General features: G+C 49.9%; 1 protein-coding gene across 1 annotated transcript; it reads left to right on the top strand.

The window, feature by feature from the left end:
* The first annotated feature begins 2,081 nt into the window (after nt 1–2,081).
* On the top strand, nt 2,082–12,930 carry LOC149280463 (RNA-binding protein MEX3A-like). The gene is made up of 2 exons (XM_089500554.1): nt 2,082–2,394; nt 11,855–12,930. Exons 1-2 carry the CDS (start codon nt 2,082–2,084, stop codon nt 12,928–12,930), a joined length of 1,389 nt encoding a protein of 462 aa, XP_089356680.1.
* The last annotated feature ends 1,290 nt before the right edge of the window (nt 12,931–14,220 follow it).

The raw sequence follows: 14,220 nt of genomic DNA on the forward strand, positions 1-14,220 counted from the left end.
ATATAGCTGCATACAGCACTGGGAGGAAATATATAGCTGCATACATCGCTGGGGGAATTATATAGCTGCATACAGCACTGGGGGGATTATATAGCTGCATACAGCGCTGGGGGGGATTATATAGCTGCATACATCACTGGGGGGAATTATATAGCTGCATACAGCGCTGTGGGGATTATATAGCTGCTTACAGCGCTGGGGGGATTATATAGCTGCATACAGCACTGGGGGGATTATATAGCTGCATACAGCACTGGGGGGATTATATAGCTGCATACAGCGCTGGGGGGATTATATAGCTGCATACAGCACTGGGGGGATTATATAGCTGCATACATCCCGGGCGGTTGTTACTGTATACATCCCGGGCGGTCGTTACTGTATACATCCCGGGCGGTTGTTACTGTATACATCCCGGGCGGTCGTTACTGTATACATCCCGGGGGGGGGGGGGCTGTTACTGAATGCGCCCCTGGAGGTTATTATTTTATATATTTTGTGTATTCAGTACTATGACAAGCTTCATATAAAAAAGGTAAATTAACCCTTTATAGCACACAATCCAAGTAGAGGCGTCACAGAAAAGAGTCTGCCCGGCTGTGGTGTAAAAGCAAAAAAACGGTTTATTCACTAAACGCTGAGCTGTAGCGGAGAAGCAGAGAGACGCACCTTCATATAATAATCCCAGCACGGCATACCTGGGAACTAATAACTCTTTAATAGCCCATTGTGAAGATTCTATATAGTGATCTGCCAAATGTATTGCCCACATGGCTGTAATACGGGTCGTCTACTTACATACACTATACACTATCACCTGAATTCAAGCAGGGATATCATCCGTAACTTACTGGGAGCAAAAGCACCAACTTGGAGTCTTATATTTGATCACAGCGGGGTAGGAAAGGAAGGACAAACTGCCCCATCATTCTAAGATTGGGGCAAAAAACAAGTTCCCAGTAATGCAGCACAAGTTACCTGCTTCTCTTGGTTCGGTCAGTGCACTGGGGGGGTGGGGGGTCTGGGAATATCTGCAGGTCATATTAAATATGTCACTTACCCCATCGGGCGCACTCCAGGTGCTGCTCCTGCTCGATACGGACGCTCAGAGCGGCTGCAGTTCTCTATAAACCCAGTGAGTAGATGAAACATGCGCGGAACATGCACATAGCTCCGCAGTCTAAAATGAGAATTATAAAATGTTAAAATAATGAGATTTTGTGGCGCAGCCCTTCTCAGCGCTCCCCGTTAATAAACCTGGGGGTCTCTGTGCAGACCCCACAGACGCGAGTCACACCTGTACCTCCGACAGCGATTCTCCGAAGGAATAAACCGCACGAAATGTCTTCACTGCTGGAGCTGAGCCTGACGAGACCTCTCATATCTCTGAGAACTCCAGACACTAGAACTCTGGGGCAAATAATTCATAAACTTCCATCCTGAGCCCCCAGACCCCAATCTCACCCCAAATCCTCGACCCGCCCCATGAAGTACTCGCCCTAATTTCATCACTAGCCCACTCCAAGCTACCCCAAAATCCTGTCTTCATCCCCCCACCCCTCTAACTCTTTAGAACCTCATTTGGAATCCCCCCAAATCCTAACCCAGTCTTTACTCCTCTATTCTAACTCTTCAGACCCCCCCCCATGTTAACCCAGTCTTTACCCCTCCCCATCCCTCCATCCTAACTCTCTTGTTCAGGACATTATTAAAAAGCCCCCCAAACCTAACACTCAGCATCCTCAGCATCTGGAGAAGTAGGAGAAAGGGGTCTGAGAACTACAACTCCCAGCATGCTCCAGCGCAGCCTGTCACGCTGCAGACCCAGCCAGGGAATTTAAAACAAAAGAGTTCCCCTGCATGCCGGCTTAGCCCCTCCCCTGCCAGCTCGCAGGGCGTGGCCAAGGGGCCTGGGTCTGTCTGGAGATCGAGTTACAGAGACAGAGAGAGGGGTGGCCACCCGGAGGAGGTGGGCACAGGGGGAGGAGGGGGAGGGCCGGTACCCCCCTTCCCTTTCTCCCTCTCTCTCTCTTCTGGTTCTGTCTCTCTTGCCCCTCTTTGTTCGCGAGTCTTTGTTAGCCATGCCTAGCCTGGTGGTATCAGGGATGATGGAAAGGAATGGGGGCATGTCAGACCTGACCAAGGACAGGGTGCTGGAGGATGACAGGGCTCTTCAGATTGCCCTGGACCAACTCTGCCTGCTGGGTTTAGGGGAGACAGAAGAGGACACCAACAACAACAACAACAGCAGCCACCCCCAGCACCCCCAGAAAGGGGACAGCAAGCTCAGCGTCCTGTACAAGGAGGCAGAACTCCGGCTGAAGAGCTCCAACACCACAGAGTGTGTCCCGGTGCCCAGCTCGGAACACGTGGCTGAGATTGTGGGGAGGCAGGGTAAGTGCCCACCCTTTGTCCACCCTGCCCCTGGGGGGCACCCCCTGGCACTGCCACCCCCCCACAGGGATAGCCCTGTCCCAGTGCCTGTACTGGTGGCCAGCTTCCTTCACTGGTTTCCCTGTTGTTTTGGGGAGTGTTTTTAGGGGCTTCTCGCTTTTCTCCGGTGGGATATTGAATTGAATGTTTCTTGGGGCAGATACTTCTCCCCCCCAAAATAAAAACAAAGGAGGCACTGGGGGGCTGTATAAACTTCACCCCCCCCCCCCCCAGATAGCTGTCTGTCTCAGGGGTCCCCGCACTAAGGCCTGGGTCCTTTTGTTTGGGAAGATGGGACCTTGTCACACCCCCGCCAGTGATGCTGAGATTCATCGCATGTGCCTCGGCTTCTCCCTTTGTGTTCTTCTAAGCGAACGCTGGCTTTCGACGGGCAAAAGGAAAGCTTTCATTGTGATAAAGGAATCGGATAAGTTATTGTCGCCGAGAGAGGTGCTCGGCGGGGCGGCTGGACCCGTCTCCACTCCTCCGCTGTGGCTTTGAGGACGAGCGTGATGAGCGAGATAAAAGTTTATGTGAGGATACGATTGTGTCTGGGCATACAGCTCCTCGTCTGCCTGTATACCGTCTGCACTCGGCGAGCAAGCGAGCGAGAGACCTGCGCGCTCATCCCCTGCAGACCTTTCCAATTCTCCCTGTGCCTTCATATCGCCCCTGAGGACGGTACGTGTTGGCATCTATTGCCCTTTTGTACTGCGCTACACCGTATGCAGGTGCCATGCAAAGTACAGATAAGGATGCTTGTCTTTGTTTTGGGTTCTCTGAGGCATGGGGGGTAATTGCAGATGGGTGTGGGGGGGTGGCTGCATTAATGGGGGGGGGTGAGAACTTTTTTAGGCTGAAAGTTTTTGGGTGTCGAGTACCGAGCCCCGCTGGCTGCTGTTTTCGTGAGGATGGCTTTGTTCTCTAGTGGAAGGGGGGGGGGGTTGTAGGGTTAAAAAGTGTAAGACACCACACCCACCCCTGCCGAAACGGGGTTCCGCGGACGGAATTCACCCTATCCCTTCTTGGCCACTTTGTTTTATTCATGTGATAACCCAACCGCCACGGCTCGTTGCCTGCAAATCGCCAGGGACGCTGAGCCCGAGTGGCATCCACATAAACTGTTCGTGGGATGTCTTTGTAGTCTGAGGGATCTGTCTCCAAGCCGAGGGGTATTATTCACTGAGTCCGCACAATAGCCCCTCGAAATCGGGAACAGCGTGCTGGCCCCCGCAGAGATTACTCTCTAAAGTCTGAGGAAGACACTGAGGGTCAAGACCACGGAACCCACCGAGAAGTACTTTAGGTTCTTGTGAAAGAGACCCCCCGTTTGGGTAAGCTGGACGAGGGAACTGGGGGGGGTGAATGGGGAAACAAGTAATAAACCCCATTACCCCCCCCAACAAGCGACAGGGTGAATGTGGATGATGGGACTGTTAGTCCGACGTCGACTTGGTTTTGTGGTGGGCTTGGTGATCTTCTGCAGGTGCTGCTGGTTGTAGGTGGGTGTGTGCGCCGCCAATACCTCTGGCGTAGACGTGTAATAATAACCGAAATCCTGGCGTGTTGCATCTAAAGATTTCCCCCCCAAAAAAACCTTTCGGTTAATAGATTGGGGAGGTTTTGGGGCAGATAATAAGGCAGGGGTATCATACTTAGAACTGTTCATGTGGGTATGGAGACAATGGACAGGCCTCCCAATAAAGTGGGTGTGAGGGTACGGAGGAAAAGAATCCCACGAGCCCCTCTCGTTCCAAAATATTATTGTGCACACAATGAGCAAAAAAAAGGCGTATTCCTATGACATCATTATTTCTGCACTGTACTAAAAAAAATGGGAATTTTAGAGAAACCCGAAATGCCAAACTGACCATTTTTTGGATGCGTGTTTTTTTTTTTTTAATTGTTGCCAACTGGTGTTTGGGGGAGTTTGACAGATGGTGCCAATTAGAAGCTTAGGAGGAGACATCTGAGATCGGGGTGGCAGATTTCGACCAAAAATCAGCCATTCCAACACCAACTTTCACCCTTTTCACCAGGCTGCCCCTCTTTATAAACACAAATAAATGTAAAAATGTAAAATCGTGACCTTCTCAGTGTGGAGGCAGATCTAGGAACCTCCAAACGCTCAACAAAGAACTTGAAATCTGGTCCACATGGCCGGTGAAGTTCAGTCTTTGTTCCCGGCGGCACGTGGTGGATGCTTTTGTTGTAAATAAAGTCAGAGCTCTGTTACAATTAAATCCGGCCAGCGGCGAGTTACCCCGCTAGGACTCGTCCCCGAGCCGGGTCGTCTCCTTCATGGAGGAGAATCGGTAGAGCGCTGCGGGCAGAGAGAGGGGCGTGAATGGCGTCCGGGTACCAAAAAAAAAAAAAAAGATGAGTTTAGCCACCGTCTGCACGAGGCAGAGGTAGAACCCCAGCACAAAGCGTTTGTTTGTCTCTGCACTGACGCTGCGACTGGTTTCATCGTTAGCAGACAAAATCGACTCCAAATTTTCACTATTTTGGGAAAAAATGCGTTTTTGCCGATTTTGTAAAATGTCAAATCATTGAGAACAATAATAATAATTATAAAAAAAGAAAAGAAAAGCTGCCGAGGGGTTTTGAAGGAGACGGGGAAGATGGTAACGAGCTCCTCCGGCCGGAATGTTTTTGTAAACAGCCCTTTGTTTTGGTGGCGCGTGCGGTTGTCCTCCCCGGCAGGTCTCTGGCCGGCGGCAGGTCTCTGGCCGGCGGCAGGTCTCTGGCCGGCGGCAGGTCTCTGGCCGGCGGCACCTGCGCATCGCCGGCCGGACCGTCCGGGTCGCGGCGCTGCGGCTCGCCGGAGAGCGGGACGCACGCTTCCCCCCTCGCAGCTCTTTGTCTGGAGCGTCACAGACTTTCCGTGCACACGGTGGCATGAGACATGTCGAATCTCTCCATGTCTGCAGCAACAACAGAAACACGCGCCGCGCGTCTACCCCGCCGCTCCGCCGCCGCGTTCAAAGAAACAGCGCACGGAAACATTTCTTTAACGTTCTCTTTGTGAGCGTGTGGGGTTTTTTTTTTTTTTTGTTTTTTCCTCCGTCCTTCCTTACTGATTAAATACTTCAACTACAGTGCATGTTTAACCCTTCGTTTCCACTGGAAATGCAGTGCGGAAAAAAATCATCATTTCTTACCGCTCAGAAATTCGGTCCTTTGTAACAAAAAAAATGTGCATTTTTAATATATTTTTATATATAAAGTATTGCGTGCCAACTCTCTGCATATCAATTTCCACCGGGGGAGAAAATATTCACATATTTAACATTTTATTTTTTGTGATATATATTGAGGGGTTTTTTTTTTTTTTTCGTCTTTTCTGCCTAATTTTGATTCTCTGGTTTGAAGAAGAAAAAAAATGTAGAACATTTTTGAAAAATAATTTAAGGAACATTCAGAGGGAGAGGATAGGTCGGTTCGGATTTTTTCCCACCCCACCGCGATATCGGAGCTATTGCCGCAGATACGGGATCAATTCGGTAGGGAAGGCGAGAGGCTGCGACGCGCATGTTGTAGCCAAACAGTTGTCGGGGGGTGTGGCACTTAATTTCCAGAGTACCATGCGTGTTTTACAAAGCAACCGCACAATGCGGACCGCGTGCGCGCTCTAACACAACGAGGGGGCGAACAGCCGACCCCGTTCTTCTCAAATTGTTCCCCAAAAAAGGGGAAACAAACCCAAAAATCTGGAGGTTGTAAGAATTTGGGGCCTCGCACGAAGTTACAAAGCACAGTATGGCTGCGCCGAGCCATGAATGAAGGTGGGCGTGACGCACGATGCGCATTGTGCACCCTGTTTAAAAATAGAGCCTGCAGAGAAGAGCGGAAGACGTTTTATATGAGATATTGTCAGATCTGTTCAATTATCAGGATTATTTATTTTTAATTAAAATATATTTTAAAAAAAAATAAATAAAAAAATGTTTTTTGATGCCCCAAAACTATTAGTGAAGATGACGGGCAGGACTTCAGGGTAACAAAGCGACTTGTGGGCATTTCTTTGTTACATTGTAACGCTCGGAATCGTGTTCCTTTTGTCGGAAGCAGTGGCGCGCACGTGCTGTTGTGCTGCGTTTACAGATCTGCATGGGTCTCCGCAGCCCGTCGTATAAATCTAAGGGCTCGTCCTTGTAGCCGTTATCTCCATGTGGCATGTGAAAGGCCATTGGTGTTTGAAACGGGGCGGTGGCGCTTTGGGGCGTGCCAACCGCCGGCATTGGCGGTCTCGGGCGCAGACGCGGTCTTGATAAACACGCGGCACGCTTGGCGACAAGAGATATAGTAACAGGAAGAGGGGGCCGCGGGCCGAGTTATCTCCTTTCCGCCTGTAACGAAGGGGGCGGGACAACGAGCTCCTCCTACTTCGTTAATAATTAAAGATGCTATGACAGTGCTGAGTACCTCATCTGAGTATCTACTGGCGCTTCTTTTAATTACTTAAAGTTTTGGTTGTAAAGCGGCCTTTGCTGGAACGCCCTGCAGTGTTGTAGACCCAGTTGGGTGTATGTATCTTTAAAAGAGAGGCAGCGGATGGGGCAGATCACAAGTAACTGCCCTATCAGATCCACCCACCGCTGTCCAAAAGCCTGCTTCCGCAATTTCATTTCATACCATGGCCGAGCCTATACAAGTCCCAACTCTGCTGGATAGCTGTGCCATGCAGACCGGGGGGGGGGGGGGTGAACGTGCCAGGTACAAAGACTTGATAGCCATGTTCATAGGGTATGAATAAGAAGTGAAAGATGTTGGCTGGACTACTATTCCCATGATCCTCAGCTGGCACCATAAAAAGAAAAGCTTGTTGGACGCGCCCCCGTAGGAGCGGATTTATGTTCGTGAAGGTATATGCGGTCAACAAGCCATGCGGCCATCCTCTTGGTCCTGTAAGGAACAATGGGGCTTAATGATATAGATACTTAGTACCCACATGGACAGCAGGCTCCTCTTATCAGGGGGGGTCTCAAGTTCTCCTCCATACTGGGTGAAGTATGGTACCTATGGTTATACGGTCTCATCTCCAGATTGTATAAGAGAAGGTTCATGTGACTTCTTTGGGATCCCCATACACCGTTCCACCCGTTACCTCCCCGGCGGGAAGGCCGATTGTAGAGAGATGCTGCAGTGAGTGTGCGTTACAGCCGCGCAGGACATCTGCCGGACGCCACTTATCTTTTGCCATATGAGAAGTGAGTGCATCTGGCCCCCTGTCTTATCTGTATCGCCTCGGGATTCTGTTACTTTTGAAAGTGTCCAGGAGGTTTCATCCATACCGACTCCCCCCCCCCCCCCCGGCATCCCATCGGAGCTTCCCCTTTGTTTTCGGAAACATTTTCAGTAGATTGAAAATGAAGATTCCATTCCTGATAAAGGTCGTTAAAATGTAAGTTCAAGACACTTTTAGTAAGACCGGACGGGTCAGGTATCAAAAAAACATTTTCTTTAATTACTTTTTGGGTAAAATAACTTTTTTTGTCTGTCCTGGTTGAGGGTTTTGTCGGGTCCAGCGATCAGAGATTAGATTTTTGCTCAAGAGATCTTGATGCTTTCAGACAAAGGAATTCCCTTTGGAATCACGAGGCTCCATACCTCAAATTCAAGAGACGGTGGCCAGCTTGATCCAGAACGGGGGGGGGGGGGTCGGAGTCGAAGTGAGAGGGTCACCCATTGGGACCCAGCTGTACGGGGCCCGAAGGGAGTAGATGGAAGGCGACAGGTTGGGAGCTTTCTTTGTTGTGGATTGGGCAACCCCACCCACCCTTGCGCCTCTCCATATTCTCCTCTCGGTGATGATCTCCTGGCAGCCGGCCAGCCGTAAGTGATTCAGATTTAAGCGTTTAAAAATGACATTCAACTGGGCGGTAACTGGTAAAGGGTCTTCAGAAGCCGGCCAGACCACGCGATTCACGGTCATCCAGCAGAACGAGCATTTGCTCGCAACGTCGGTCCCTTCTCCAACCCCAAGACTTTTCATCGGCATTAGAATTTTTAATTCACCAAATTTAAGATGCCAAACTTAATTCCGTTCCACGCCGAGCTTCTCCCCGGGTTCACATTACTAGAGAGGACATGGTTAAATATTCATGTCGGTAGTCGTTCTCGCCGGGTAATAACGTTCTTAACGTGCCGCTTGCGTTGTCAACTTTCAGAGATTTTTTATTCTCCATCCGATCTCGCTTCCGTTGTCTCAGGACGCAGGGCGGCTCGGGCGGGTGGTGGCGGTATTGTTACAAGAAGCTGGTGGGTCTTCTTCAGAAGCTAAAGGGGACATTGTCCCTCGGACGCTAGCCAGTTCTGTAACAGAACCTGGAACCAAGAAAGCGGATACATTGGTTGATGTTCTATACATCTTACATTCTTCAGTTGGAATGCGGTTGATCTCTCGGTTGGAATCACATCTGTAAGGGATGGTAATACCTGTGTTTTGGAGAAATAAGTTGCCAGATGCATCCTCCCGAGACCAGTAAAAAAAAAAAAAATTCTGGCCGTCCAACATAATCCTGAAATGCACTGGATTCAGGACAATAAAAAGAAAAATGACCCCCCCCCTCCTCCCTCCCATAAAGGGCTGGGAAGATAGAACAAGATTCTGATAAATATGAAAAAAATACATTGAAATATTTTAATTTCCTGTACATAATGAAGTCATTATTCTGTATGCTGGATACATTGCGTCTGATTAGGAATCTACATGTAGGGGAGATGTGGATACATAGAAAAAGCACACCCCCCCATTTTGGAGAAACAGCCCCCAAATTTCCTAAAAGTGAAGAAACTTTAAAGTTGGGAAAAGGAAGGTATTTTTCTTGCATGTTCACCTCCCACCCGGACATCGATAGAACAAAAAATGCCTAAAAAAGAATCCGTAAGATTCCGGGGTGAAACTGGGAGATTTCTGTTAATTCTTCCACGGTCTCCCTTTGCTTCTAAACACCCGTTGGCTGCGCGTATATATTATATATGGCGGTATCGCATTACAGCGAGGTTCGGGCTATCCCGACACGCAGCGTTGGTTAGAAAGCCTTTTGTCGAAGGGCCCAAAGCCCCTCGCGCCCTCCCCAGAGAATGAGGCCTTTTCAGAAGGGATTATTTCAACCTCCTTGCAGCAAGTGTGAATCGCAGGCCATCGGATTTAACCCGCTCGTAGCCCAGACAAAAATTCCCCCCCCCATTTTGGATGGCCTTCTGGGGCTGGGGACAGCTCCGCCATGGGGGGCTTGTTTGCAAGTGGCTTTACTTTACTTTAATGGGGGAAAATCCAGAGGGAAATTAATTTGTTTATAATTTGCCGGAGGGGGTTATTCTACGCAGGAGAAGGCAGGGGGGGCACAGATAGGAGCAGCGTTTGGTAGCTGGATATAATGGCAGACCCTGTCCCAAGGAGCTTACAGTCTAGCGGTATAATGGCAGACCCTGTCCCAAGGAGCTTACAGTCTGGCGGTATAATGGCAGACCCTGTCCCAAGGAGCTTACAGTCTGGCGGTATAATGGCAGAGCCTGTCCCAGGAGCTTACAGTCTAGCGGTATAATGGCAGACCATGTCCCAAGGAGCTTGCAGTCTGGCGGTATAATGACAGACCCTGTCCCAAGGAGCTTACAGTCTAGCGGTATAATGGCCGACCCTGTCCCAAGGAGCTTACAGTCTGGCGGTATAATGGCAGACCCTGTCCCAAGGAGCTTACAGTCTAGCGGTATAATGGGAGACCCTGTCCCAAGGAGCTTACAGTCTAGCGGTATAATGGCCGACCCTGTCCCAAGGAGCTTACAGTCTGGCGGTATAATGGCAGACCCTGTCCCAAGGAGCTTACAGTCTAGCGGTATAATGGGAGACCCTGTCCCAAGGAGCTTACAGTCTAGCGGTATAATGGCCGACCCTGTCCCAAGGAGCTTACAGTCTGGCGGTATATTGGGAGACCCCGTCCTTTGAACTTATGAGACCTTCCTCGCAGACACAGACTTTTCTAAACTAGTTCTGAGTAGAATTTATCTCCTATATCCTCGCAGTTTGAGAAAAAGACGGTGTTCCCCAACCCTCCGTTTGGGAAGCAGAACTGAATTTTGTGGGCCATTTCACCGAACGCCGTGATTTCTAGCATATTAATTGTAAAGTAACCGTGTTTACTCTGCGTCACGACACACGCCCCCCCGACACGCGCTTCGCTGCTTAATTATTTTGCGAGTTTATGAATGTAACATTTGAGACGCGGGTTTATGGGGCAGACTTTACGATTCTCCCCCTTTTCCTCCCCGCTCTATTAACAGCTGTGGGGATTGTGTCCACCTTACAATAAAAATCTCAATGCTTTTAGGAGGCCATTAAAGCAGGCTTCGTATCCTTACAGCGGGGGGGACCCTTGGAAGACTCAGAACAATGGGCTCTTTGTTTCGATCTGAGAGACCTAGGTAGTGTTCTGGTGAGGGGGGGTGGCCTGTAGATTAATAGCCTCCCAATCAGACTTGATATATGTACACCTATTAACCTATTCCGTGCAAGAATATTGAGTTTTATCGTTACTTTACTCAGAGGGTGGTAGATAAGTGGAACAGCCTTCCAGCAGAAGTGGTAGAGGGTAATACAATGGGGCCGATCCGCCAGCATAGTCTACGTTTACTCAGCACTCTTATTTTTTAAGGGGCAATAAGGATTTGTGTCTATGGTGCCAATGTAAAGTTAGCGCTGGCGTGAATGGGGATATTACACGCGCGGGGTTTATATTGGAAGTTGTGGGTAAAAGTTGCCTTTGTTCTTTGACGTAGAGACCGTTCTAGTCGTTCTTTGCTCCGGAGCAGCAGTAAAGACACCTGCCCTCCGGCGGCTGCGAGTCGACACGTTCCTGCATGCGCAGACAGCTGGAGGGTAACTGCTGCCCAGCCCTGATCTGAAGTTCAATTGCGAAGAGTACGATAAACGCAGCAAAAGAACCAATCGAGACGTTCGGCCGGTTTAACGAACTTCCTACATTCAGGGCCAACATTCAGTTTAACGAACTTCCAACGTCTTCACGCGTGCTACTGGTGCCGAGATAAGACGTTCGTGGTCCAGACCTGTAGCTAGGACCGGCTGGGTCCTGTCGCAGGAAATCCCGGCAGATGTGATTCCGAAGACCGCTTCAAATTAGAATAAGAACCTTAATCCTTTTTGCTTAAATTACATAAATTGTCTTTGTCCGATACTCCGAGGCTTCCTCGATCATTCTTCTACTTCCACCAAGACTCGGGTCTAATAAATATAGTTGGTTACAGTTGTTCTTGGTCTGGGACGATTGATGGTGGAAGATAAATGACTTGCTGGGCAGAATGGGAACTTTAGTCCACCGCAGTTGGAAGGTTGAAACTTTCTAGTAACCGTTAAGAGTTACGCTAATCTTCTCTATTTTTTGTCCTTCTGTCTTCCTAGGCTGCAAAATCAAAGCACTGAGGGCCAAGACAAACACGTATATCAAAACACCGGTAAGAGGAGAGGAGCCGGTGTTTATGGTAACCGGACGCCGAGAAGACGTAGCTATGGCAAGGCGCGAGATTATCTCTGCCGCCGAACACTTCTCCATGATCAGAGCTTCACGCAACAAAGCTGGCACGGCTTTTGGCAGCGCTCCCACCCTTCCCGGCCAGGTGACCATCCGCGTGAGGGTTCCCTACCGGGTGGTGGGTTTAGTGGTGGGACCCAAAGGGGCCACGATCAAAAGGATCCAGCAGCAGACAAATACCTACATCATTACTCCGAGTCGCGATCGAGACCCCGTGTTTGAGATCACAGGGGCGCCAGGGAACGTGGAAAGGGCCCGGGAAGAGATAGAGACCCACATCGCCGTACGTACGGGCAAGATTCTGGACTACAACAACGAGAACGACTTTCTTTCGAGCAGCCCGGATTCTGGCATGGAAAGTCGGTATCCAGAAAGCTGGAGGGTGCACGGGACGGCAGCCACCTGCAAACCCCTCTCTACGTTTCGACAGAACAGCTTGGGGTGCATCGGCGACTGTCCCCCGGAGCCTGTGTACGAGACCCCGCGACTGAACGATCAAAATGACTTCAACTACGGCTATCTGTTCCCCAATTACAAGCAGGAGGTCTATTACGGAGTGGCGGAGTCCGGGGGTCCCATGTGGGGCGGGCAGGAAAACAACAGTCCAGCGCCGGGCATATTTCCAAAGCAGCAGCGCTCCGGCAGCAGCGGCACTATCCAGACCAACTCATCGCAGCGCTCCCCGGATTCCACTCTTACCAGCCTGCCGAGAAGAAGCCAGGGGGAGGCGATGCCGGGCTTTACCAAGCTAAGTGCCACTCGAAACTCGATTTCTGGGAGCCGGGAGTGCATGGTGTGCTTTGAGAGCGAAGTCACTGCTGCGCTGGTGCCGTGCGGGCACAACCTTTTCTGCATGGAGTGTGCCGTCCGCATTTGTGAGAGGAACGAGCCAGAGTGCCCCGTGTGCCATGCCTCCGCCACTCAGGCCATCCGAATATTCTCATAAGAGAGACATGCGGGGACAGGGGAGGGTAACGGGTGCTGAACTCTCGGTTGCACAGAGGTCAAAGACAGTATCTAAACTTCATCAACACTTCTTCAAGTCGTGGGTACCGCGGCCCCCGCCCCCCCCCTTCCCAATCTTACGACGGCAAAACTTTTTTTTTTTTTTTTTCAACAAAGCCTCGGCAACAAGAACTCAATGCGCATGGTTGTGAAGAGGGATTCGCTACATTGTATCCCTTCTGTTGATACTCATGGAACTGGGAAACGAATGTCTCGATAACAGGTTACATTTCCGGAGCTTTCCAAGAATTAGGGGAAAAAACTGCAAATTGAAACGGCAGATAAGATCTGAGCGCAGAACACAAAAAATCTGGTGACCAAACGCACCTTTTATGTTTTTGGGGGTTTTTTTTTTTGCATTGTCCGATCAGCATTTACAAAACCGAAAAAAGGATTTTATCGAAGGTCTAAGGTTTCATCTCCAAAACGTCCCAAAAGACGTTTAACCTCAATCTGGTCTGTCATTCACACGGACTGCAGGAAAAACACAAAAAACAAACAAAACAAACCAGAGGAGGGTACCGACGGCAGGAAGCAGGCGGCGGCTCTGGCTGGCAGCGGCAGGCACTCAGGGCTAATATTTCAGGTCACACGCGTGTAGCGTTGGCACGAGCGGGTCCCGCGCTCAGAAAACACCTAACTACCTGAACACGGAACACCTGTTATCATTAAACCAAGCAAAAAAAAAAAACTGTATTTATCAATCTCTGGGAAACTGCGACACGAGGATACAACAATTACCTCAAATTCCATAACAACGCAGCTAAATCTACCACGTGCAGTTTTTATTCTTATGGACTATCGTTTCCGTACATAAAATGTCCTGCCCCCCCCCCCCCCCCCCCCCGTGGCAAACAGAAACACGCGACGCTCTAGGCCTACCTGGGGTTCTTTTTAATTTTATTTTTTTTACTGTACGCTGATGCAGGGGCTCCAAGGATTCCGGCACTCTGAAACTAATCGATGCCAACCAATATCCATTATATACGTCCACGGACGGCGTCTCTGGACCACCACATGATACTTCCGACTTCGCAGAAACGCTTCTTCCCGACTTCCTCCTAACCGGACCAGACACAAGACGCAGATACGTTGGACCAAAGCTTACGGGCTGGAAACTATTTCCCCAAGGAGCCGGTTCCTACTCGTTGGCTCCGTTCTAGAACGTTAGATATTTTTTCCATCCCGTTAGGTCGGGTTCTGGCGTCGAAGATCGCGGCAGGCACTCCTT

The sequence above is a fragment of the Sceloporus occidentalis genome, unplaced genomic scaffold (genome assembly GCF_023333645.1).
Source record: "Sceloporus occidentalis isolate IW3139 unplaced genomic scaffold, rSceOcc1.0.p SCAF_155, whole genome shotgun sequence".
NCBI classification, from domain to species: Eukaryota; Metazoa; Chordata; class Lepidosauria; order Squamata; family Phrynosomatidae; genus Sceloporus; species Sceloporus occidentalis.